The sequence below is a fragment of the Lethenteron reissneri genome, chromosome 48 (genome assembly GCF_015708825.2).
Source record: "Lethenteron reissneri isolate LAM-NWPU_2019-01 chromosome 48, ASM1570882v1, whole genome shotgun sequence".
NCBI classification, from domain to species: domain Eukaryota; kingdom Metazoa; phylum Chordata; class Hyperoartia; order Petromyzontiformes; family Petromyzontidae; genus Lethenteron; species Lethenteron reissneri.
The window spans coordinates 1,439,324-1,465,923 of NC_083826.1; the positions used below are offsets into that span (position 1 = coordinate 1,439,324).

Genomic DNA, 26,600 nt, shown 5'->3' on the forward strand with positions numbered 1-26,600 from the left:
CATGGCCCCCCCACCCCCACGTGCCCGGCCACCCACCCCCCACGTGCCCGGGGAGGGGCTGGTCACCCTGTGGTGCCCTTATAAAACTCAACGTTTAACCTACTCACGCCGGCTTGTGCCCGCCCTCGCAGTCGGCCACATTTGCGGAATACACCACGCCGCCGTTGATCTTGGCCATTGACCGAGCAACCCAACGTTGCTACCAGCTCCCTCCGCAGCAGGACAATGTGTTTGAATATCCACGAGGGATGGCCATGATGATGCACCGCGCTGAGTCGCTGTCCATGATTCTGTGCTCCCTCCCCGCCCCTCAACAACCAGCATTGGCCAGGGTGGTGAAGTATGGTCAAATAATGGCTATTGTAGCGCAATAGATGAAAAACATTCGAGAATTACAATATTTGCAAAATTGTTTTTATATAAATCACACTCAATATTTTTTACGTGTAGCGTCTACATCGTTTTGTAATAATAATGACAATGTCTATAGCAGTGACATGATAGGCCATTTCAATGGCGTCTATTTTGAGCGTTGCAAAACCACAAACATAACCAAACCAGACTGTCATTGTAGCGTGTTGTATCATCTTGTGCACAAATATCTATGCATGAATGTATGTTTGTCAAAATATTAATGATTTATGTAGGGAGTGCATGAGTATTATTTCCTCTGTGGACTGAATTTGTATCTGTATAGAAATCAAGTATTCTGGAAATGTTCATTCTTGCTTGGTAAAGGGATGTAAAGTTAACGCCTTCCCCAAAAAGTCGGTTTGCACAGTGAAATAATAAGTCATGTTTATTCCCCAAACCAGTTCATTCTGCTTGCAGTTTTGGAAAATAAAGATGTAATTCCGCGAGAGAAATCACTTGAGCTGCTGTGTACTGATTGCGATCTCCAAAACATGACCGCCTGCTTTAAAATTTAAATAAATATTCGCTAAGTATAGATATTTTATATAGTGCCATTCAAGCATTTCATAACGCGGTAGAATGTTTTAAATCCAGTTTTCACACAAAGGCGTGGGAAGCCGGACAAGGCAGACAGAAGTGGCGCAACAATTGCCAAATCTCTGGTTTTATATTTGGACGTTTGGCAAGCTCCACTGATGAGTGTTTATACACCTGCGAGGAGGGTAACAATCCCGTACAGATAAAATGCACTTGTATGTATAACTTCTTTCGCACCACCGTAGGTATCCAATCGTGCACATCGGAGGTGCGGGGGGAGGACAACTGCACACAAAAAGCTGTTCTAAAGAAATCAGTTTTGAATCTAGATTTTAAAGTGCATAGCTCCAGCGCATAAGAGTGTTCCAGACAGATGCAGACGCGCATCTGAAAGCGCGCGATGCGGTCACCGTCTTCGTTCGATGTTGTAGCCAAAGCCGCTGTGAGGATGACCGGAGTTCGCGTGATGGTGGTTTATACTCCTTGGCGAGATCAGCGAGGTATTGTGGTTCATTTGTAGTAAGCAGTGTGTGTAATGAGTGCGACTGGACAATGTGTTCGTTCGGCAACCGGAATTGCCAAACACTGGAAATCCAGGATGTGGACCTCAACCGATCCGTCAACCATTGCCTCCAATGTGCTGGATTTGGGGTGGACACCGGCAGTGCGAGGGCTGATGCCATTTACTTAACCAAGTCTGATTCCTCGTTTTATGGAGGGTCCTGGAATTGTGATATTTGGCAAATTCCGTGAACGCGTGCTTGGTAGCACACACGGGAAGACATTCAGACGCGAGGTAGTAGCACTGAACACTGCTGATGCCTTTGTCACGTCACAGCTCCAACACATCATTGCTTGTACCCCCATTCATGGACGACATCAATAAACGCGAGTAAAACGTCTTGAAGACATTTAATTTGATAAATTCAGCAATATCAAATTACACAACAGTCACTATTCAGGCCTAAACTCTAAAATGAAAAAATCATGTCAGGTGATAAAAAAAGAAACAATTTATATTAATTTACAATTAATCCGGCCAAATGCCTCGACGGTATAGGAAGTGGCTCGTAATCGGAAGGACGTGTGTTGAAATCCTGGTAGGAGGGGGGGGGGGGTGGACTCAGCCCATCATCCGTCCGGAGTAGTTCATACTTGCCCCCGCCATAATAATGTGGAATTTCCACCACCGTCTCAGGGATGTAAACGGAAAATCACTTTCGAAATTAATAGGCTCAATTTTTAACTTGAACCTAAGTGTGCGTTTTCTTTTCCAGGCCACCCCTCCTCTGCTATTTCACTGGATAATTATCCGGTGGCCCGCAAAAGAAAACACAAACACACACTGAAAATATAAAGTCTACCTAACTTAGGGTAAAACAAAAACCTATTTGTTCAGTTGCATTTTGGGTAGGGCCTCATACTCGTCTTCTTCGTCTCCCACGCGTTCGTCCCACTCATCATGTGGCGTGTTCCGCTGTCCTTGCAACCGTCTCCACGCTGCCCTGTGTCCTGCGCCAGCTCTCTGTCCGCTCTCCGGGCCAGCGTGTCCGATCGCACAACATCACCCCCCCCACCTCTTCTTCTGCCTTCTTCATCTTTCCTTCCACTTGCATCACATTTGGCCAGATTAGTATGCTCCCCCTGTGGGTCGGAAGGTGCATACTGATCTGGCCAAATTGCAGTCGCAAGACCCTCCCCACCGCCCGACATCTCCACATTCATTAAACTTGACTTGAAGCTTTCGTGACTGGCAGGAATTCATATTCTATGGATCTTTCGGTAAAGTCACAGAGATAGGTTCAAATAAAATAACAAAAAAATAACAATCTTTGAACCTATCTACGTTACTTTCCCGAAAGACCCAAAGACTATTAATTAAACTGTCATGCGTATAAGTGTGAACGCGGCTATTGGCAACTTGAATAATCTTAAGGACAAGATGCAGAAAGTCTGAATAAAAACATTTGCCAAATCATATTGACTGAAAAAAACCTACTACCTAAGTTCACCTTTTTCTTGTTAACTTAACGTAGAATGAGAGTGACATGTGCAGTCTCTTTGTTTATTAAATTGGTTCACTTTCCAACATGTTTGCAATCGTATGTTTGAACCTTCCAAGGAAGAACAGAAACTAACATAACCAGAGTGCGCGCAACGATAGGTGGGGGGTTATTGTGGTTATACCGCACAGCTCCCTGATGTATTTTTGGGTTGTGCTGCGTATGAGATTGGCACAACATCCGACGTTTCATTGCACGTGCTGGGAGCTTTTTCAGAAATTCAGTTCGTACCACCTCACAGGGTATATCTCAAAAAATGCAGTTTTTTTTTCAAAAGCATGGTTAATCCGCAACCCGGATAATCAAACCACGGACAATTTAGAGTTGACTGAATCCCCATTACGATATAAAAGTCACTGCCCTACGTTTTCTCAAAGCTGTGGTCTGGCTGACTTCTCTTAGTGTTTCATAATCTCTGCATTCATCTCAGCAACTCAAAGCACACAACATCAAATCACATCTTGACCATTCAAAGGGGGACTCCCAGTAGCAGCTGTCCCTGTGTGGTACAAGATGACTCACCACTGGCCTGATATTTGGTATTAGTCCGTCAATAGGGTGTCAGTGATTGCAATGTGTAATCCAAATTAAGTAATCTCCAAATAAAAGAAGTGGTCCATGATGCCAGCACATTTACAGAGCCCCTTCACTCAACGCACTTGGCTTCACTCAAAATTGTGAAAAAATAGAATGATTTAGATGGCAGGGACGTGCAAGGACGCTGGCTGATGTTGCGCCCGAAACGACGTGATTTATTTTATTTTATACCTACGTGACTTTACCGAAAGAACCAACGAGTATGAATCCCTGCAGTCACGAAAGCTTCAAATCAGGAGAGATAATATAATCAAGAGCCGAAATATCGAGAGAGAAGCGTTAGGAACCCACAACCGAACCCTGTGGAACACCGACACCGAGAGTGGAGGGCGAGGAAGCGGAGTGACTGAAGGAGATTTAAAATGTGCGTGAAGAAAAGGTGAGACTTGAGCCAAGAAAGGGGGGTGGGGTGTCAGACGTGCCGAGGTCGGAGAGTGTGAAAAGATGAGTGTTGTGATCAGCAGTGCCAAGCAGATGGGCGTGTGTAGCTTTTCACGGTTCATACACCCCCGCAGCATTAACGAGGGCAACCTGCCGGATTTCATTTGAAGCGTGAACTTCTGCAGCAAGAAGAGGGATGCGCCTACTCCTGGGACCTGCCACCGCTCCTCTCGGCGCCCTTGGCCCCGCGTGGGCGGCCACGGCGGGCACGCGGGCCGCTCCCCCTCCCCCGGGCGGCAGGCCTGCGGGAAGCCGGCACTCCGCATCCTCCTCCTTCCTCGCTCCCCTGTCCAACGCTGCTGCTCTTCACATCCTCCTCGGTGCACACATTCGTCACCTTTTCGGGGCTCTCAACGCCCACGTCGGGAGTAACGCTTGTCTTGTGGCTCTCGGTCGCCCTGTCGGCGCATTTCACGAGCGAGACGTCCCGTTTGGAGTTGCTGCTAGCACCCTCTGCCTGGGTAGGCACTGCGTGTGGACCACCGCCCTTCAGAGACTCTACAAAATGTCCAGGGTTCTCTTTCGCCGCAAGCAGGTCATTTGCGCGAGTGACCTCCGTGCCGCCCTTCATCCCCACACCCTCCACAGATTCACGATCATCGCCACGCACGTTCTCATCTGTGTCGCTTACGATCCCTTCGACCTCTTCACTCACCTCTTCACTGACCTCGTAAACCACATTTTCAATCTTGCCCTCAAACTCCCCTTCCACAACTCGGCCCGCGACATTTCTCTCTCCCTTCTCCTCAATTGCCGCTTCTTCGTGAACTTCCTTCTCCCCGCTCGTCCGACTCACGGTCACAGCCTCGTTCCCCTGCGTTGATGACGCAGCGTTACACCGCACGGCTGCTTCGACAGTGGAGGATATGACGCAGGCATCCCCGTTCCCTTTGCTGGCACCTACTACTCTCTCCAGAGCCTCGCCGGCGGAACGCTGCTCGATTGTTTGGGGCTCAGCATCGTTGGGGTCAACGTCTTCAGCGCACTCCTCGGTGATACTTTCTGCATTTGGTTTGCTCTGGCCTGGCACGATGCCCAAAAATATTTGTACCTTTTTAATCAGTGGATTATTTTGGAATAGTTTTACGTCTCCTTGTTTGTCAATAAAGAACTTCGTGTTTTCAAATGTATCTATACCCTGATGGGAAAGAAAGGGGTTTTAGAAAACAAAAAACAATTATTGAATGCAAAGCATATGCAAACGTACCCACATGTGAAGAGTTGGCATGGGAGTGTTGCATTAAAATTTATAGCATTGAAAACATTCGGTGGTGGGCTAAAGTATGGTTACGCCCATTTCTCCCCCGTGGGTCTGGTAAGCACGGAAGAGGAGATCTAAAGCGCTCTAGATCTCCTGCCAGGAGAGGCCCTTTCGCCACGAGTGGCGTGAAAGAGCAATTGCAGGGCTGCGACTTTACCTTGTGACCGAGACACGAGGGCGAGTGAACCGTGTGGGCATTTAGGCCGCCGTACGGTTTGGGCGTTCGCTGCCAGCAGAGGTGTGGACTCGAGTCATGTGACTTGGACTCGAGTCAGACTCGAGTCATGAATTTGATGACTTCAGACTCGACTTGGACTTGCATAACAATGACTTTGTCCCACCTCTGAGGTGTGGACTCGAGTCATGTGACTTGGACTCGAGTCAGACTCGAGTCATGAATTTGATGACTTCAGACTCGACTTGGACTTGCATAACAATGACTTTGTCCCACCTCTGAGATGTGGACTCGAGTCATGTGACTTGGACTCGAGTCAGACTCGAGTCATGAATTTGATGACTTCAGACTCGACTTGGACTTGCATAACAATGACTTTGTCCCACCTCTGAGGTGTGGACTCGAGTCATGTGACTTGGACTCGAGTCAGACTCGAGTCATGAATTTGATGACTTCAGACTCGACTTGGACTTGCATAACAATGACTTTGTCCCACCTCTGAGGTGTGGACTCGAGTCATGTGACTTGGACTCGAGTCAGACTCGAGTCATGAATTTGATGACTTCAGACTCGACTTGGACTTGCATAACAATGACTTTGTCCCACCTCTGAGGTGTGGACTCGAGTCATGTGACTTGGACTCGAGTCAGACTCGAGTCATGAATTTGATGACTTCAGACTCGACTTGGACTTGCATAACAATGACTTTGTCCCACCTCTGGCTGCCAGCCAATCGGTGCACTCGTGACTAAACTTCAACTTATTGTTTTTCTTTCATACAGCTAATTTGGATGCAGACCAACAACTGCGATTTCACATTCAGGTGGGTCAAGCCAGATAACCGTGTCAGGAGCAGCGGAGTGTGTCATCGCTGCGATGTCTCCTTTGGATTTGTGGATCGGGGCATTGCGTTGTTATAACGTTGTACGTTCTCTGTTCTGGATGTCCACAGTCGCACGCGACTTGAGAGTTCTTATATTTGTATTTGTGCATCTGCTGCCATGGTTTGTGTGGATGCGGTTTAGGGCGAACCATGAGCTAAACTTCACTGACAACGATTGGCGATAATGGCTACTGGTTTACGAGTTGTCGTTTAACAACCGTAAAGCAAACTCGTGCATAGGTATTGCCAAATAGAAATGCTGATGACAACCACAGACAAGCATGCCCAGCAAAGACAGCCAGGCACGTGTAAGGGCTTTGCTCCAGAGTTGAGCAAACTCAGGGACAGCACTCACCCAGTGCTGTGTAATTAATGGACATAAAAAGAGTAAATCAATAACAATGTGAAAACAAATATCCACGCGGTGGAGCGCGAGTAGAAAATGTAAACATTTGCGCTTCGTAATTTGTAAATCTCAAGCGACTATTTCTTTAGCGTTAAACAAATTATTTGGTGATGCTGCGTTTTCAGTGGCGCACAAGCACTCGACACATTCTCCAATGCCACTGCCTTAATATAAAACAATGTCAAATTGGAAATATTTCACGCAATGGCCCTTCATTATGTACTAGATGCAATTAAGAAGGGCCACTGCCCGAAACGTCGATGATTATTTTTTTGTATGTTTGTTGAACTTATTTCGCACCGTACATAGCCAACTGTGCTAATCGGAGGCTGCAAAGCGTTTTTGACGAATGCGTTGGCGGCTTCTTTAGCGACAAGTGTACGCGCCAATTCACTTCCCTGTGCACCCTAGCCCTCACACGTGACTGCATGGCGATGCACGCGTGGCTCTACAAATGGGTGATTGGGAATAAAAATTCTTGCCTTTTGAAACGCTTCGAAAAAGGTAGAGTGTTTCTGTTGGCCCATGATTCTCTTCGCCACGGTTACGACGCGGTTCCGCCTCTTCCGGTTGTAAGCCTACAGGCAACAACGACCAATTAAGCACGGTACCCTCTGCACAATACCAACAAAGTAAAACAGCAGACACTCCCCTCCGTCAATTTAAGACGTAGGCTTTCGCGACCAATATTATTCATAATATAGGTTTTTGGGTCAGATCGCGTTATTCATAAATGTGTCGTAACCCTCCACCACCCGACATGGCCAAACAGTAAAAAATGTGTCACGTTTTTCAAAGGACAAAATAATTCACTTCTTTAGCCCACCGGTGTGCTGAAGAGAGAATCAACAGCATTTTAAAATTTGAGTAGTACGACGTTTCGCTGATAATTACAATCAGCTTCATCGGGCAAGAATGGTGAAGCGCTCCTGTTGCTTCCGGTCTTAAATAGAGCAGCAGCATCAGGGTGACGTCATAATTTAATTCAATTCAATCTGGTGCAGTGATTCGAGGCAAGGAGGGGGAGGTTATTGTAATTATATAGATTGGTAATCATTCATTTGTTATTCATTGATATTTGTTTCCCTTATATTTGCCTCTCCACACTAAAATCGAAGGCATTGATTGCACTTCGCATCGGCCGCACGGCCATCTGCGAGCGCATCTTTTCAGGAGCATTGATTCAACATCAGCAAACTCTGGACCGGTTTCAACAATCAGTCTCTCATCAGCAGTCAGGCTCGCTTGAACCAATGCTGGAAAACTGCCCGATAATCTTTGCACTTTTTTATGGAGAATAAAAGTAACAACATAAATAAGCAGACATCATATTACTTATATTCTCCACAATGATGCCCAATTATTCTTGTGTGTTCTGCACAACAGAATGATTGGTCAATTGCCGTCTCTCACAGTGACTGAAAGCTGCGATAGATACGATTTAGCGCACTTCTTTAATTATTATAGTTTAGGAAAAAAGATGACGGGAGAGATTTCCCAAGTCGAGCAGTGTGAGGAAATGAGCTGAAAAAAAATTTTTTGATCTGCAGTGTGGTGACTGAGTGGGTGGGTGACTGTTATTATGACTTGCAGTGTGATGACTGAGTGAGTGACTGTTGTTGTGACTTGCAGTGTGGTGACTGAGTGAGTGACTGTTGTTGTGACTTGCAGTGTGGTGACTGAGTGAGTGGGTGAGTGTTGTTGTGACTTGCAGTGTGGTGACTGAGTGAGTGGGTTGAGTATTGTTGTGACTTGCAGTGTGATGGGTGAACACATTGCGGAGGAGACAAAACAGTCCGGTAGACCGAATCCTCAGCATGGCTGGAGGAATCAATGATTCAAGTTAATGGATAACCACAGTCGCAGCGATAGAAGAGTCACAAGGAGGCAACTAACGACCGGTGAGCGAGTAACAGCGAGCACCGGACCATCATTCAACCAGACTGTTTTAAGTTAAATCCTATACATTTCATAAAATAAACCCGAGCAGATTCCTTAAATTTCCCCCTTTGGAGAAGGTTTCTCTGACCTCTCTCCTTTTGATGTGCTCCTTCGAGTTCATGTGGCCCTGCAAACTGCTGGCGAGATACGGCACACACATGCCGCATGCGCGACACCATGAGGTGCGCAACACCTCCATGGTTTCATCCAGCTCCGCTCCAGCTGTGGGAACACGAAGGCCGCAAAAGAGGTCAGAACACGAGGAGGATGTAACTCCCGAGGCTTACACGTGCAACTTAGACACGTCGGGAAACACGGCAATTATAACGGTTAATATCGCGTTCAAATTAACGGTTGCTCCTGTGATACGACACCAATTGCTGGGTTTTGTTCTGACTTTTGTTGGATTTTCCCCAAGATGCTTGGCCTCATTTCAGTCAAAACGTTAGAGTTTCTTGAGAACTGTTTTTGCATTTAGTTTGTTGTCCTTCCCCCACACCTCTGATTAGCACAGTTGGCTACATACGGTGCGAAAGAAGTTCAATATACATACATATCCGATTAGTACATTTGATTGTTTGAATCTGTATTCACCTTACTAGTGCGAGCTAAAACAATACACGGAGCGGTGATGCGGCCTAGTTCTCGCACTGCATTCGCCGCTTGTTGCAAAGGCTCATGGTTGGAATCAAGAGGCCGCCCTGGTTAATACTGTGGGTGAAGTAATCTCAATAATACTACACTCTGATTCACAATGGACGTAAAAAATTACATCACATCGTTTTTGGGCATTGTGTGCCAGTCAGGGTTCAAATTACCTGCCAATTGCTCAATTGGGATTATACAGAGCAGCAATCACCCCTCACCCCGACTGGTAAACTAATGCCGAAGGTCACTCTTGCGAATGAGACTATCCTGGTCACTCGAGTTCTCACCGGGTTGAACGAAATAAAATGTAAATTTGCTTGGTCAATTAATTACGACTAATATTTGGCCAGATCATTACGTGAACACCCATGTGTTCAGTTGGCCAGGATTTAATTTGCTCACAGCTCTTCATCAATCCACTGCTGGATGAAAGGCTCCCCAAGCCATGCCCGTCATGAGGGTTGTACGACCATACTTCACCTCACTGGCGAAGAAGGGGCCTTCGGACCGAGTTCAAATATCACTCGCCACTGATTTTAGCCGAAGGCAAGTGAACGTGCATTCTCGTGAACACGCACGGGCAACACAAACCTTTGCCTGACGTCGTAACAGATAGACTCATTGTGAGCGGCCCATGGGCCCGTCTCCTCCTGTCGCCTACCTGCCGATTCTTCCAGCTCATCAGTGCCTGCAGGAACAGACAAATCACAGGTTTACATCAACCACAACAAATACATTTGTAAAAAACGTAAAACTAAATTATTTTTATTTATCTTTCATCATTCAATGTATATTTAAAATTGTTATTTTCCCACCCCCCCCCCTCGTGACGTTAGCTTCATCGTGGCGTGTCGCACGAAAACAAAAATACAATTCGCAACTCCACCTCGTGATAAGAGAATGGGCCCAGAAGTAGTTGTCACAGAACATCCGAAGTTACGTCAAGAGACCTCTCTCATACACACACATCTAAATTATACTCCATGGCAGAGTGTTCTTTTCTCTCGCGTAATTGTTTAATTCACTTAGATGCCAAATGAGGTACACATTCTTCTCTGTCTACTGCCAGATCAGAATTTTATTTTTCAGAATCACAATATTTATTTGTTATGAAGATTTTTTTTTACAGATGTCTAGTAGGGGCAGGGTCAGAACGTTACAACAACAATACAAAAAAACAATAGTACATAGTATAGGAAAGGTAAACAAATCACTTAAAATATAAACAAATTTTTAATCTTACCAGGTAAGGCACATTGAGCTATGTAGCCCAACAAAGTGGCTTATCACGTGGACATTTATAGCAGTCAAATACTCTAAACGCATGTGGAGGGGAAAAACCAGAGGTCCCAGAAAAATATCCATACTACGGGTGAGAGAGAACACGCAGACTCCGTAAACGAATAATCGTGTGGAGTTTGAAAAGCGCGCATTTTTGTTCATTCAAGCTCAAGACAGAAGCCGATTTGAGCTCACATCGAGAAAGTCAGAGATTTCCGTCCCGTCTGGGTGGTCTTCGCCAAGGTCGTGCAGCGTGTGCTTGTGCATGTCGCTCTGCATGTGTGCGTCCATCTGGGAGCGCTCCGCAGTCTTCACCTTGCACAGCAAGCACTTGTACATGGCACTACGGGGCACATTCACGAGTCGTGGTTGGCAACGCACGGTGCGAAAGAAGCTCAACATACAGACATACGTTGGAAACACAACGTGGCGCGGGCATTTAAAAAAAAAAAACTGAAACACGTACACGGCCTTCCATCGCCAGGGCCCTGCTGGATGAAGGTCTCCCCCACTCCGTGTTGGTTATGAGACTGTTTGACCATACTTCATCACGCTCCTAAGTGCGAGTTGGTGAAGGGGGGGGGGCCCTCCAGAATGGATATCGCTCACCAATGATTGCTGGTTATGGGCTAGGATTCGAATTGGGGTAATATAACAAAAGCACTTTGAGAACAGCTTGTTTGCCGTGTTTGCCACCGGCTCAGGTTTACTTGTGGTTGTGATTTTTGTGAAAGATTTATCCAAGCTTGCAGACTTTAAGTGCACCTTAAATACCCTGTGACTTGCAAGAGCAGGGAAACACCACTGGATATCATAAAGAATATCCCGAATGTAAACATAGCGCACAGCTTAACTGTAATAAATAATCGTTACACACATCGGCCAGACATCTTAAGCGATTCAAGATTGACACTTACAAAACGTCTCCTATGTCTTGCACCTTGTCCATGTCTGAAATAAATTAACAAACACACGTGTAAATAATAGTCAATCTTGATTTGACTAAATAATAGTCATCATGAGACCTCCTTTGCTAGTAGCAAAATATAATAGGTTTTTTACCCTTTTTATCTGGCAACAAAACTGACACCTTTTTACAAGAGATCATGTTTGCATTAACCATAATACCTGCACGTGAAAATCATTGCTATGTGCTATAGAATTATAGCACAGGGCAATTTCCGAAAATATTGCCGATACATTCCCTGGCAAGGCCGCAGTGTTAGTGACGAATGTGTCGCGCTTATTAATTGCACTTGTGCACCACTGGCGACGCAGCAGCAGCAGCTGCATCGCCAAATTATTTCCCTGCCTCTACGACCTTTATTGCGCTTTCTCGTCTATCCCACTCCTATCGGCACCAGCGTCTAGCAGTGCAAACTTTGTTCAAAGAAATTCAATGACAGCGAGGCCTCATTATAACATCTCCCCGCTTGTGCATTTTCCAACATCGAATGTTCCACGTTTGGAAATCCAGAGAAAGTCGCTACTGGCGTAATTACCGTCAACACCTTCCCCCGAGGAAACGTTTTCCTGCATCGACCGGTCAATTTGGCCGGTCTCCTGAAAAAGGTCACGTTGAAGTTTCATTGCAACAATGGGGCGGCGTGGTGGTGAGATGTTAACTACTTCAATCCCGACCGTGACGCCTGTATATTATGATTTGAAGCTTTCGTGACTGCAGGAATCCATACTCTTTGGTTCTTTCGGTAAAGTCATGTAGGTATAAAATAAAATAAATCACGACATTTTAGGCGCAACACAAGCATCCATCATCAGGTGGGAGTGGGCCTGATGGACTGGACGCTTGTGTTGCGCCCGAAATGTCGTGATTTATTTTATTTTATACCTCCGTGACTTTACCGAAGAGAACCAAAGAGTTTGTATATTTTGAGTGTGAATATTTTCTCCGTGGTCGCGCGGCTTTTTCTCCGGGTCCTCCGGTTTTTCTCTCCACATTTATAAACATGGATTTGTAGTATATGGCTGCTATAAATTTCCAAATGATAAGCCACTTTTTCGAGCTATCGTTTGTGACCAGGTCACTTCTATATCTCAGCGGGCCTTACCTGGTAAAATAGATTAGTTTAAGTATTAGTTTGTAATTCACTAATTTGAGAGCCAATGTAAAATATTTTAACAACCAAAATGAACTCCCACTAATCACACCTCTCTGGTCTCTCTCTGTCTTGTGAATAAAGGACCGTTGCTCAAAACATCCCCAATTATATCAATATTCTTATTGAGGCAGCAGTGCTATTGCCGGATGTATCGAGGTTTTTTGTGTGTGTTTATTACCACTGACGGTTAAAGTCTACATCCAACTTTAATGCCACTTTATTTAAATTCTTATGCAAGTTACACGTGAACAGTGGGACAGGGAGCAGACAAATAAAATCCGAAATTGGGATGAAACATTCGATATCTTCATGAAACCTGAAAGCCATCTGCATGGTGCACACTTGGCACAAACACCACGTTGGTCTTAAAAGTGTCACAATAAGTCCGACACTCACCTTGCAAAAACTCCATGATAGACACCGTTCTGCCTTCTGGGGTGGCCTTTAGGGAACACGCAGAGGCAACACAGTGAATTACTCAGGCGCCATGTGTGTGGTGATTGGTCTACATATTCAAACTAACTTTAGTGTTAAGCAACCGTGTGAACAGCTTGACAATGTGACACCAGACATGTTGCACAACACACAAAGTACAACAAGGGGTCTGGCTCTCACTGCCGTGAAGTCTAGCGGTTTGGGATGTGCTCCTGATTTTTTATCCAAAAAACCCAAAACTTCGGTCGAGATTTGAAATGTTTTGTTTCATTAAGCGGCCATTACACCTCCTCCACTTGTATGCATGTTGATCTTCTCTCAGATCAAAGTTGCCATTGCAAATGTCAGAATGGTCAGAAGATTGATTATCACGTGGCTTAATGGGGTGACGTTTGAGTGAAATATACCTGGTGAATGTGGTCATCTCTTGTTTTCAAAACTGGCAATAGCCAGTCCCTCATGTATAACCAGATAAGAGCCCCGACTCAGTTAAATTAATTTGCATCAACAACATTGCACCCATTATGTGTTATATTTCAGAACACATTTTCAAATTCATCTCCTATGAACTATAAGTTTTAGCAAAATTTTACTTTCTGTGCAATGGAAATGAGACTGTAGCGTCACGTTCACTCGAGGTTTTGTGAACATTGTGGCGGTACCTAAAGCCCCTGTGGTAATCCGGCCCTTCTTCTGCTTCTATCATGAGGTAAGGTGAATGCAGCAAGATGATACGTGTGGGTACTGAGGTTAATTGGCCCCATCTACAGCAGACGGCAGGCATTACACTGGTCAACAAAAAAAATACATGTTTTTCTGGCCTGGACTTTTGCAGCTGTTTTAGACTAATTTCAGGGTGCTGATTCCAAATCTGATCTCAGATTTGCTCTATCACATCTCATTTTATGCTATCGGCATACCCCATTTTCATTGATTTTACCCAAAATAAACTCCGTCACTTATGATTGCAAGTTGTTGCGAGTCAGTGACTGCTTTAGTGTTAAAATATGGTGCTATATTTTTAGGATAGTGTGTTTATAATATCATTCTATGTAGATATCCACATTTATTTAATATTTTTCTTCTGCAGTTTTTATTGAAAATGCAATATTTGATATCTCAAAAACCTGATGTGATAGACAAAAACTGATGCCAGATTTGGAATCAGCACCCCAAAATTATCTTAAAACCGTTGTAATACCTTATGCCAGAAAAAGTGTGTTGACCAGTGTTGTTAATGTTACCCAGGGGGACGCTGGGAGGCTTTGGGCCTTGAGCCGTCAACTGCTGAAGCGTGATTGTGCTGGGCGCAGAGATCTCTGGGATAATGTTGCTTACCTGTCCCGATTTCCCCGGTGCCGAACTTGAAGACTTTATTTCTGTGTCGTTAAATTGAAATAAATAAAACAGAAAATATTAAACAATCTTTAATTTAATCAAATACTCCACGTAGCTCTATTAGCATGAGGCCTTGTAGAATTGTATACACAGTTGGAAGCAGTCATGCACCATTACAGAGCCCTAAGCATTTCAGCAGACCCCAGCTTTGAAACCATGGTTCAACACTTTAAGATTATAAAATAGAGATATTGTGAAAATCTCTAGTTCCTCACTGTTAACATATCGTTTTCACTCTGCCATACATCACAAGACGCACACGATAATAAAGCGAGTGTACAAATTTCTGCGTCAATTCTTCATCCCGGCGTGGCTCTAAATGGGTGGGTTCGCTCACCGGGTTTGAATTGTTTTGCCTGCGAAGCCTCTCCTCGTGGGAACGTCCTCTTGAGGCTCGTGCCGGGCCTCACAGACCTCGAGGCGTTTGGATTAACCAGCTGCCGGGGATGACACATCACGTTCAAGTCAAAGCAAGTCAGAGATGTCCCTGCTCGATTTTGAGCACGTAGGCATTGCTCGCCTCCTGCTTACAGACCTGAGCCAGTTGGTGGAAACTCCACGTTGCTGTGACAGAGGAGAGTATATCCAAAGGACAACCGCTTGTTGACTTCCCCACAAAGTGGGTACTTGTTTTATCAACCTGAATTAATGATGGGCTGAGTCAACCGCCAACCGGGATTTGAAGTTGCAAGATCGTGAGCCGCCCGCGCTACCGTTGTGCCACCAGGCCGGATCCTGGTTGGCGGGCACATGAAGAGTTTGGATGATGATGCTTTTTGTAGACTCAGGGGTGCGTTCAATTGGTAGAGTGCTCCAGAGTGCTTTTCTATTGACTAAAACTACACCAAGTTATATTTAGTTTACAAGGTAAGGCCCACTGGAGCTATACAGCTCTTTTTGTAGAAGCGATAGAAGACACTGTTGTTTTTTGGTACATATATGCAAGGCAAACAAAGGATGTTTTGTTCCAAGTCCAGCGTAAACAACAATTAAAAAGCACATTACTTACATTGCTTGCAATGGCTGCAGATGAACCGGGCGGCTTTGGAGGTGCTGCAGACATGCTCGCCTTCTGCCCAGATGCTGGGCTGGCACTCTTGCCTGCTTCATTGCCTTTTGACAGTGGATGGGTCTGCCGACCACCACCACCACCACCCGAGGTGCAATTACCTCTTTGCAGAGTGCCAACGCTTGTGCCCGCTGCAGCATACGAGGCTTTCTTCGATTCCACAGCAGCAGTATTCTTGGAGGCCTTTCTTTGTTGGCCTCCAAGTTTATTTTGACCTTCAGCTTTCACGCTACTCGTTTGTGTGACTGGCCGTAACTGGCCTGGCCGATTTACTATCCCAGTTGGATAAAATACGACGCTTCGGTTATTTGAATGACCACCAAAACCTGACCTGTTTGTCAAACCTCCATGGCCTGGCTTATTATAAGGACCTCGAAAACCTGGTATGTTTGGACCTCCAAAGATAGGCCTGTCATATTGACATTCAAAGCCTGGCCTGTTGTTCATGCTTCCAAAATCAGCCCTGCTACCCGGACCCCTATATTGGGGCCAGTTTCCTAGCCCATGAAATTCTTGCATATGGGCAGGTCTTCGATTCTGGCCCGGCCATCCAAAGCCTCTCCGGTCAGACGGCTCTTGCTGAACAGGTGCATTGTAATGCATCTCGTAGTCATTCCTTCGACTTTGTGGGCCATATGGTTCACCTGGAGGTGAGTTATGGCCACCATGCTGAGGCCCTCTCAATCTTCTTCTGCCTTGATGGTCCAAAAACTCTGATTTATTGTAGCCTAGGTTATCAGCGTCTTGCCTGGAGTCAAAAGACTCACGATAGCCATACCTGAAAACCAAAAGTCACATTTAAAAAAGGTATCATAACCTTTTACAGCAAATGAGCATTTAAATAGGTAAACTAACGTGAATGCATAAATCCTACAATATTTAATAACAGCTTCAAAATCAGTCCAAACACCATAAAATACCTTTACACAAAATATACAATTCTTGCCGTTGCTTCTGCTTCTTACAAACTCAACACAAGGAGGCTTATGTTGGGAATTGCTTGTTGTAAATATGTTTTCCAATCTGATGCGAAGAAGCATCACTTTCCTCTTTGAATACATCTTCACTGGTGCGATTGAAGGAAACAACCACTGGTACAAGATTTACATTGTCCACATCAAAGTAAAGGAAACAATAGCAAAACCAACACTGGGCAGTTTCCGTCTTTACTTGGTTCCAAAGAACAGAGTAGTTGGTTGGTGAGTTTTTGTGCCGAAGCATTTGGCATGGATGGTGCTACTCCATAGCAAGCCTCTGAATCGATGCCTGGCATAGTCATCAAATGGGTCAATAACACATTTTAAATCACGTGTTTAATTGGTCTGCACTTTCAGCGTCTAACCAGAGAGAGTGGAGACTTTGTTGGCATTCCAGTTACCTTCTCCAGCCAAACGAATTATTTTAACTGGAGGAGGATGTGCCCCTACAGCCAGAAGGCTTGAAACTTTCACTGCAAATCTTGGGGATCAAGTGTCAACCTCACAACTGCTGCGGGATCTCTACCTCCTTGACATTGTGGTGGTTGCTGCCTATTGAGGTGGATTTTCTAATGTCCGAACAGGCTGATACGGCACGGGCGGCACTTTCAACACTTCACCGTAAAATGGATAGTGATGTTTTTTTTCCATCAGCCATTGTTTTTCGGGATCTGGTAGAAGGCAGCGTTGCTAAAACGTGGAGACACCAAACAGCACCACACACAATGACCACTTCAATAGACAATTTATTTAATTTAATCCAGTGTCATCTTGTTCTTCCAAGCGTTTGTCCCACTCGTGGGGTCCGCTGTACTTGCCAACCATGTTGCCCTGTCCTGCACCATCTCTCTTTCCGCTCCTCGGGCCACCATTCAATCCGGCGTACAGATTCCAATCCCAATCTTTGAAGAAACATTTTCTTCTTAAAGGCTTTTCATTAAAGCATAATTTAGATGTTTTCCGCATACCATACCATATACGCAAACCAAATAACTGCTGATCGTAATGAGCCACCGATTTCTTCATGTGCCCAATGAATAATAATCACTGCCAACATTTTCCTTATCCTGGTTGGTTTTTCATGTCTCTTAACATTCATGTCCATAACTAAAAAATGTACAGCTCTTTCTTTGTTATGGTTCTCCACACTGTGCCCATCATGGAATTTGCTTTGCACATACTTCACCACACCAGTGAGCGCGAGTTGCAGATGAGGTTGGGGGGTGAGGGCGGGGTGGAACCCGTTTAGGTATCACTCGCCACTGATGAAATCCATGCCAGGGAATTCAAATCAGATCGCCAGGGTTTCATAGGGCAGCATGCTAACCACTGCGGCGCCGCACCAATATATTTAAATACAAATATTACTTGAATCTCCTTGAATATTTGTGAATGGCAAAGTTCCACAAGAAAATGGCAAATATTATTTTTAAACCTCCATTTCTGATATGAGCAACAAAGTGATGGAAAGAGCGCACCGACACAAAAGCCACACTTCTGTCTTGAAGCAACCGAGACGTGAACATTTCTGGACATTTTTTGGAACTAAATAGTTATACGCATTCTGTCCTTTGTGTCCAAGGATGACCCTGCCGACGGACGGTGTGCCGTGTGCTACTACTGTGCCTGTGTAGGCCCATATCTGAGTGGCAGCCCTATGTTGGAGGTCAAAGAATGCACCCCAACTGCTACCAGTTGTCTTGTCTTTTGTGTGCCGCTGGATCGGAGATGAGCAGGGCGAGAGCGTGGGAGCCGCTACGCGAACCATCGTCGCTGTAAACGACTCGCGGAGTGGCGAGCAGAGAATTGTTCACTCTGCATCGGTTTCAGATCTTTGTGTCCTTTAAAAAAAAATGTATGATCATATTTTGATAAAATCTCATCGTGAATTTTCTTCTCATTTTCAAATCTTCATTGTGTCATCTTGTGCCATCAATATGTAAATAAGTTATATTATTATATTTCTTTTGATATCTCACACACAAGTATTAAAGGGCATTTTTTTCTAAACTCTTAATGAGTATGCACGGAGACTCCTGTGAACATTTCCTGTGACCTGCTCTGAAAAGAGGAACACGTTTTTGTCTCACAAACATCAAAGTGTTGTCTGCATCAGGCACAGAGCCCTGTGAGCTTCACTTTTCTCACATTGTGAAGTAATTCGTTTTAGTGCTGCCGTGTGGATTACAGAGGTCTTTATAAATCCAACGGCAGTACTGTGGTGTTCAACACTTCTGATAGAATCAGTAATCATTCTTTATTTTTTGTAAATCGCTGTAAACCTTCTTGTACAACTTCCTTATTTTAAACAGATGTGGACTGTATCAGCATTATAAAAAAGGCCTTACCCTTTTTGGCATATATACACTCTCTGCATTGCGTTCCCACAAGAATGCGTAGTTAATGCAGGCTTGCTGCCTTGTAATATATCTATTTGTTGTTTGAATATCTAATACCTGTAGTTATGCCAGAAATGGTAAAGTATGGTTTTTTTATTTCGATTTAAAGCTTTCGTGACTGCAGGGATTCATATACTTGGTTCTTTCGGTAAAGTCACGTAGAAGGGAAATAAGATAATAAAAATAAAACATAAAATAAATATCTTTATACCGTTTGATTATTTATTAGAAAAAATTATATTATTTTATTATTTCCCTTCTACGTGACTTTACCGAAAGAACCAAGAATATGTTTTTTTAATGTAAATTGACAATCTGTTTGGTTAAAATTCACAACCCTTCCAAACATGGCAAGCACTGCAACATAAAAACATAATGGAATTACAATCTACAAAGCACGGTGACCCACGGCCATGCCAAAAAACCATGCGGAGGCAAACAGTCCGTAGCGCCTAATGTGAATAGGCATTTGTTGACATTTAAGTTGCGACTCTCACACAAACTAATTATTAAGACGCACTTTTTCTACACAAACCTAAGGGTGCCACTCAATATGCAGATGTAAAAAGGAAGTTTAAGTTTGATGGAATCAGACCCTCCTCCTCAATGTGTTATCTTTAATGGGAAAAGTCAACGGCTGAGAATCTCACTGTTGTATGTTCACATTTCCAGGTGGCTCAGGATTTGCCTCTTCCTCTTAGCTGCCTCTATGCCGACCCTCTGACTCAATGCCATTGACGGTAATTCACCGTTCAGCTCCGTTGAGCACCTAGTAAATATCGAGGGACTGCCTTTAAAACTCGTGTAATGACGACTGGGACCCAATTGTCTTGGGATGGTTTCTTTATTGAACACGAACACTTGAACAGGCGGAGACCCCATTCCAGGCAGCCCAGAGCCTCCTGCCAATTCTCCTTATTTTCGGTGCGTAGCCACGCCCCTGTCCCGTGGTCTATTCTTGAACCTGCATGCTGGCGCTAGACCACTCGTTCGACTCCTGTCCTCTTACGTCACCTGGCCACACCCCTATTCTTGATCATTTCCGTAGCCACCAGTCCATTCGCACTGCACGCTGAATCCTTTGCCGTTACCTCCCGTAGCCACCAGTCCATTCGCACTACAAGCTGACTCCCCTGTCATTACTTCCCGTGGCCACTAGTCCTTCGCACTGCAAGCTGACTCCCCCCTGTCATTACTTCCTGTGGCCACCAGTCCATTCGCACTACAAGCTGACTCCCCTGTCATTACTACTCGTGGCCACTAGTCCATTCGCACTGCAAGCTGACTCCCCCCTGTCATTACTTCCCGTGGCCACCAGTCCATTCGCACTGCACGCTGACTCCCCTGTCATTACTTCCTGTGGCCGCAAGTCCATTCGCACTACAAGCTGACTCCCCTGTCATTACTTCCCGTGGCCACTAGTCCATTCGCACTACAAGCTGGCTCCCGTCATTACTACCCGTGGCCACTAGTCCATTCCCACCGTAGGTTGACTCTCCTGTCATTACACTTGCATCCCTTCAGTTTAACAGGGAAATGAAGACCAGGAGACGTGACCTTGACAATAACCAAATTGGATTTTGAACGGCACCCTAAAAAACAGTGATGTTTAATTACTTCAAATAATAAACAATACTTGAGCATACAAATCTAGCAAAGAAGGATGTTAATTTCCAAAGTAATAAATGTTAACAAGAATATAAGATCGATGTTTGATGTAAAAAACACAAATGTGGCATTTTCATTGTAAATACAAAGCGGTGATTTTCATCTTGTAATATTCTAGGACAAGCAAGTTTGTATCAAGCGAAATGTGTTTTTTACGACAAGTGTATTTGTTTCGGTACTTACCCTTCGTCTTGTGGGCTCGTGTCCCGAAATTCTCCACCTGTACGGACAAAGAGCATTCACTTGCCAGTGACTAACAAACGTTTTAAAAGTTTCATTTATTAGGTACTAGCTTTACGACCCGGCTTCGCCCGGGACTTAATTCACCACGCCCGGCCGCATTTGTCTCCCTAGTGGCGATGTTCACACACCACAACAGTTAATTGTTTGAGGCTGAGTCGACCTAGGGGAGGCCCAGGACCAGTTCAAATAATCGTCACCGGTGGTGGCCGTGAGCGGGAATCGAACTCGGGTCGCCGAGTTCGTAGCGTGGCGCGCTAACCACTACACTACAAGGCGTGACGCTTCCACATGCGCAGGTCACGTGACAGATTTGACGTCACAGCTCACTTGCTGTGCAAAAAAGATGCATTATTGAGCTCCCCCCTCCTAAAAAAAAGTTTATTTTTATAATGTTTGCATGGTGTACAGTCTGGAAAGTACCCACATAGCAAATTTCCAGTTTGTTGCATGTCGGGAAGTACGCTAAACATTTTGAACAGACACACATATTCACAACTTTGCCTTTTATATATATAGGAGATAGCCCTGTGAGCCATGCGGCTCTTGAGTCGGGTGCAACCGCAACAAACAAAACATGAACAGAGAACATCTTAAAGCGACGACGCGCAACAGAATCATCCTGAATAAACCAGCAGATCTTCCAAAAAAACAACAACACCGTATTACAACGCCGTGTGCAAAAATCCCCAGAAATTAACCATAAAGCCATAGACAAGTGATAACATTTCAACACAATCACACTATGTATATATCTACATAATATATATGTACATAACGTGATTGTGTAGATACATAACATGATTGTGTACGTATATACACGTACCAAAATGTAAGTAGATATACACACATTTGGGTTGACCCATCATCCTTCTGGGGTGTATAACACAAGTACCACATTGTGTAGGAATGAGGAATGACCACCAGTAGCTCAGGGCTGTTAATGATGAACACCAATGTCTCAATGCTTATTTGAGCAGGAAATCATTTTGACTTTTCTTAACACGTTTGCATCATATCAGCAGCAACAGCATTTGTCTCCTACTGGATCAAGGCTTCCCCAAACTGTCTCCATCATCATCACAATCAGCTGTGATGAAGATGACTGGCTGATCTCACACCAGATCTGGCCTCACTATGGACACTGAGATTTGTGAATGAGAAGTTTCACATCTTCATTAAAAAATACTGCATATAATTAACTTGCAAGATAAACACAGAAAAGCATAGAAGACCATTCTGGCTGTTGTTATTAATGATTAAATGTATATTTCGCCTTTCATCAAGAATCTCGGAGTGAGCGCTGTACAAGACTCAGTCGCAGACACTTGGCCTAACAATAACTCGTGAAAGTAAAAAGGAAGAAACAGCTAAATAATCTAAATAGTATCTAAATAGATTTCAAGACGTGCCATTGTTGTTGTCGTACGGCCTTCTATCAATCGCTCTCACTTGACAGAACAAAACATTTCAGATGTCAAAAAAGTCATACCAGGGTGATCGGCTGGGTGATCAGACTTGATGATCTTGATCATCGTTGTCAGAAGGCTGGCTGCGGTGCTGTAGGTTTCACATGTTGGTCGTCTGGCGGCCCCACTTCCTCTGCACCACAAAAAAATCAACAAAGATGGAAAAAGACAGCAGCACTGAATGTACTTTTCGCACCCAACTCGCGCTCAGCTTCCGTAATTTTACACTTACAGAATGGCCAGCATGCAATTTACACGAGCTGAAAATCGCTTAATCCATGCATAATCACAATGCGTATATTCTGAGTGAGCAAGCACCTGTTCATTTATGAATCGGTAAATCGGTAAAACTGGTGTACGTCGAGTTGGGATGTCCTCCCGAATCCCATATTTATCTTTAACGCCTATAAAAAAGTCTGAAACTCATCCCTCATATGTATGTTGAACTTCTTTGGCGGCGTATGTAGCCAACCGTGCTAATTAGAGGCGCGTGGGAAGGGCAACAGTGCAACGTTGCATATCCGACTATCACACACCCACACTGACCAATGCAGCGCACCATTGACGCACGGTGTAACCATCAACTTTGATAGCTGATGTTTTTGCATTTCTCACACTGGGCACAACACAGGCCAACACTGGTCACACTGAATATTACTCGAGGCAGTAACACCTCTACCGGCTACACGCACAGCCGATCACTCGGCGAGGTCCCCCCTCTCGTCTCCGCCGCTGGCTGGCGACGACAGGCGATGGAACCCACGCAGGAGATCTTCCACGTTGACGGGCGAGGGAGAGAGATGTCGGTGAACAGCGACGCAGCCAGGACTCAGGCCCCCCCACACGAGCTCCGGGTCCGCCCCCCCCTTACACCCCCCCAGGCCCCGCCCCCCCTTACATCCCCCCCAGGTGTGGCTAAGCCCCGCCCCCCCCTTACACCCCCCCAGGCGTGGCTGGGCCCCGCCTCTGGCGGCGCCCTCTCGTGGAACCTTCGAGCAGGTTCCGGGAGTATCTCGGTTCGCCCCGCCTGTTTCCTTTGCCCCAGGTATGCCTCCTTCCCTGATTGACTGTTACCTCTGTGCCTGTACCCGCGATTGCCTTCCCAGGCCAGTGGGTGTCACTTTGTCGTGTCAGCAGGTGTCACCCTGTCATTACACACGTACTTGGTGTTCTGAGAAGTAACACCGGCAGATTGCCACCACTGAACTGTGTCATTTACCCACACGGCATGAATGAGAACCACAAACTTTGGGAATACATTTCTGCCCAAACCCTCAATGACTCGTGGAAGTTCGACTGTATTACAAACACCGCGGAGACATCAAGGTCTCGTACCTGTGCCAAACCATAACGTGTACCCGTGTTCTTGTACAGGGACATTGGGTTTGCAGGTCAACATGGCGTGCAGCCATTTCAATACGGGCAAAAATAACATAATTTTTGTGTCTATTTGTTTGTGTTTCTCCCTTGTGATGGGACTTTGAAGGATGAACGTTGATATTTATAAGTGCACGGGGTGACCAATAAGGTATGAATTGGTCTGTAAACACATTCCTGCGGAGGGAGCTGGTAGGAATGCTGGGTTGCTCGGTCAATGGCCAGGGTCAACGGCGGCGTGGTATATTCCGCAAACATGGCCGACTGTGAGGGCGAGCACAAGCCGGCGTGAGTAGGTTAAACGTTGAGTTTTATAAGGGCACCACGGGGTGGCCAGCCCCTCCCCACCCCTCCCACCCCCACCCAGCCCCTCCCCACCCTCCCCTCTCCACCCAGCCCCACCCCTCCCATTTTTGGATGCACGACGGACGGACACAATAATCCCCTGTGGGCTGGTGTAACCAGGAGGTTCCTACCAGTATAACGGGTTGACAAGTATGAGGTCGTACCTCGGTACACGTCTTGGTGATGACCCCTCGAGCCAGTGTCTCTGTAACCATAATCATCACGTCTTGAAATGTAATTGCCACCGAAGGAATCTAGAAGGGCAAAAATGTGGACATTAATTTAAACTCAGCAGTCATAATACTTCCATGCAGAGTAGAAACAATTGTTGCTTCATTTTTGTTACCCTTCATTTGAGCCATTCACATTTTGATGCGAATGCACAGCATATCATTTGGGTGTACATAAACCTTCTCATGCGCAATCAAAGAACTTAGACATTAACGCTGTGCATCAAAAACAGCATTGTAATTGTAACTCCATGGACTGACTACACAACGAGATGAATGCTGTACCTGAAGCTTGATCTCAATCCATTGAATGCATGCGTTACCATACAATGCAAACTTCAAAATATACAGCAGGCGTCAGGGTCGGGATCGAACCCACGACCTCCTGTACACCAGGCGAGGGAGTTAACATCTCCGAGCCACCGTGATGATGATGAGAGACACGCAAACTCCAAATACACAGCAGGCGTCAGGGTCGAACCCACGACCTCCTGTACACCAGGCGAGGGAGTTAACATCTCCGAGCCACCGTGATGACGAGAGACACGCAAACTCCAAATACACAGCAGGCGTCAGGGTCGAACACACGACCTCCTGTACACCAGGCGAGGTAGTTAACATCTCCGAGCCACCGTGATGATGAGAGAGACACGCAAACTCCAAATACACAGCAGGCGTCAGGGTCGAACACACGACCTCCTGTGCACCAGGCGAGGTAGTTAACATCTCCTAGCCACCGCGAGGCTCGGGGTGTCACTGTGTATTGTCCAGACCGCTGCTACGGCTGGCTTGAGAGTGTTGTAACACGGTATGGTAACACGGTATGATAAACAAGGCGGATGGATGTGGCGCAGGCAGCTTCAGCGGTATAGAAGCGAGCGAGCGCCTTGTGGGGAACACGGCCTCGGTAGCTCCACACACCACGGGAGTCCGTGTGGCGTCAGTGTGTGGTGAGTCTGAGGGTGTGGTGGCTGGTGGTGGTGCTGGTGGTGCTGGTGGCTGCTGGTGGTGGTGCTGGTGGTGCTGGTGGCTGCTGGTGGTGCTGGTGGTGGTGCTGGTGGTGCTGGTGGTGGCTGGTGGTGGTGCTGGTGGTGCTGGTGGCTGCTGGTGGTGGTGCTGGTGGTGCTGGTGGCTGCTGGTGGTGCTGGTGGTGGTGCTGGTGGTGCTGGTGGTGGCTGGTGGTGCTGGTGGTGGTGCTGGTGGTGGCTGGTGGTGGTGCTGGTGGTGGTGCTGGTGGTGCTGGTGGCTGCTGGTGGTGGTGCTGGTGTGGCTGGTGGTGGCTGGTGGTGCTGGGTGGTGGCTGCTGGTGGTGGCTGCTGGTGCTGGTGGTGGCTGGTGGTGCTGGTGCTGGTGGCTGGTGGTGGTGGCTGGTGGTGCTGGTGGTGGCTGCTGGTGCTGGCTGGTGGTGCTGGCTGGTGGTGCTGGCTGCTGGTGGTGGCTGGTGGTGGCTGGTGGCTGCTGGTGGTGGTGCTGGTGGTGGCTGGTGGTGGCTGGTGGTGCTAGTGGTACTGGTGGTGGTGGTGCTAGTGGTGGTGGTGCTGGTGCTGGTGGTGGTGTTGGTGCTGCTGGTGGTGGTGCTGGTGGTGGTGCTGGTGGTGGCTGGTGGTGCTAGTGGTACTGGTGGTGGTGGTGCTAGTGGTGGTGGTGCTAGTGGTGGTGGTGCTGGTGGTGTCCAGGCGGTCGTCTCACCGCGGCGCTCACGCGCCATCTCCGCTCCGCGCGCTTTGAGGAAAAACTAGAAAGTGCGGAAGCTGGCGTCGTGTCGTCACCACGTCCCGCGACGTCATCGCGCGGAAACGATGACGTCATCGCGCGGAAACGATGACGTCATCGCGCGGAAACGATGGCGTCATCGCGCGGAAACGATGACGTCACCGCGTGGAAACGATGGCGTCATCGCGCGGAAACGATGACGTCACCGCGCGGAAACGATGGCGTCATCGCGCGGAAACGATGGCGTCATCGCGCGGAAACGATGGCGTCACCGCGTGGAAACGATGGCGTCATCGCGTGGAAACAATGACGTCATCGCGCGGAAACGATGGCGTCATCGCGCAGAAACGATGGCGTCATCGCGCGGAAACGATGACGTCGCCGCGCGGAAACGATGGCGTCATCGCGCGGAAACGATGGCGTCATCGCGCGGAAACGATGGCGTCACCGCGTGGAAACGATGGCGTCATCGCGTGGAAACAATGACGTCATCGCGAGGAAACGATGGCGTCA

The 26,600-nt window shown here is 46.4% G+C and overlaps 1 protein-coding gene across 3 annotated transcripts; it reads right to left on the minus strand.

Moving 5' to 3' along the window:
- Positions 1-1,907: 1,907 nt before the first annotated feature.
- LOC133354680 (DBIRD complex subunit ZNF326-like) lies at positions 1,908-26,159 on the minus strand. 3 transcript variants are annotated; one of them, XM_061571728.1, is made up of 14 exons: positions 26,064-26,159; positions 24,309-24,398; positions 22,446-22,555; positions 20,897-20,933; positions 15,610-16,447; positions 14,938-15,037; positions 14,541-14,581; positions 13,164-13,209; positions 11,565-11,598; positions 10,843-10,990; positions 9,958-10,054; positions 8,807-8,940; positions 7,260-7,355; positions 1,908-5,190 (listed from the first exon to the last, which is right to left on the minus strand). In XM_061571728.1, the coding sequence occupies exons 3-14, from the start codon at positions 22,486-22,488 to the stop codon at positions 4,195-4,197; spliced, it is 2,610 nt and encodes an 869-aa protein (XP_061427712.1). In that variant the 5' UTR covers positions 22,489-22,555; positions 24,309-24,398; positions 26,064-26,159; the 3' UTR covers positions 1,908-4,194. The 3 variants fall into 3 exon arrangements, with proteins under 3 accessions (XP_061427712.1, XP_061427713.1, XP_061427714.1); XM_061571729.1 differs by lacking the exon at positions 26,064-26,159 and adding an exon at positions 24,660-24,853; XM_061571730.1 differs by lacking the exon at positions 15,610-16,447.
- Positions 26,160-26,600: the final 441 nt, after the last annotated feature.

Bases quoted from the DNA above. Each gene is read 5' to 3' on its own strand.
- LOC133354680 (XM_061571728.1), bottom strand. From the start codon at position 22,488: ATGATCAAGATCATCAAGTCTGATCACCCAGCCGATCACCCTG. The intron at 13,210-14,540 runs GTAAGCAACATT...TGTTCCCTAAAG, and splicing joins CACCGGGGAAATCGGGACAG to GCCACCCCAGAAGGCAGAAC. The intron at 11,599-13,163 runs GTGAGTGTCGGA...AATTTATTTCAG, and splicing joins TATCATGGAGTTTTTGCAAG to ACATGGACAAGGTGCAAGAC.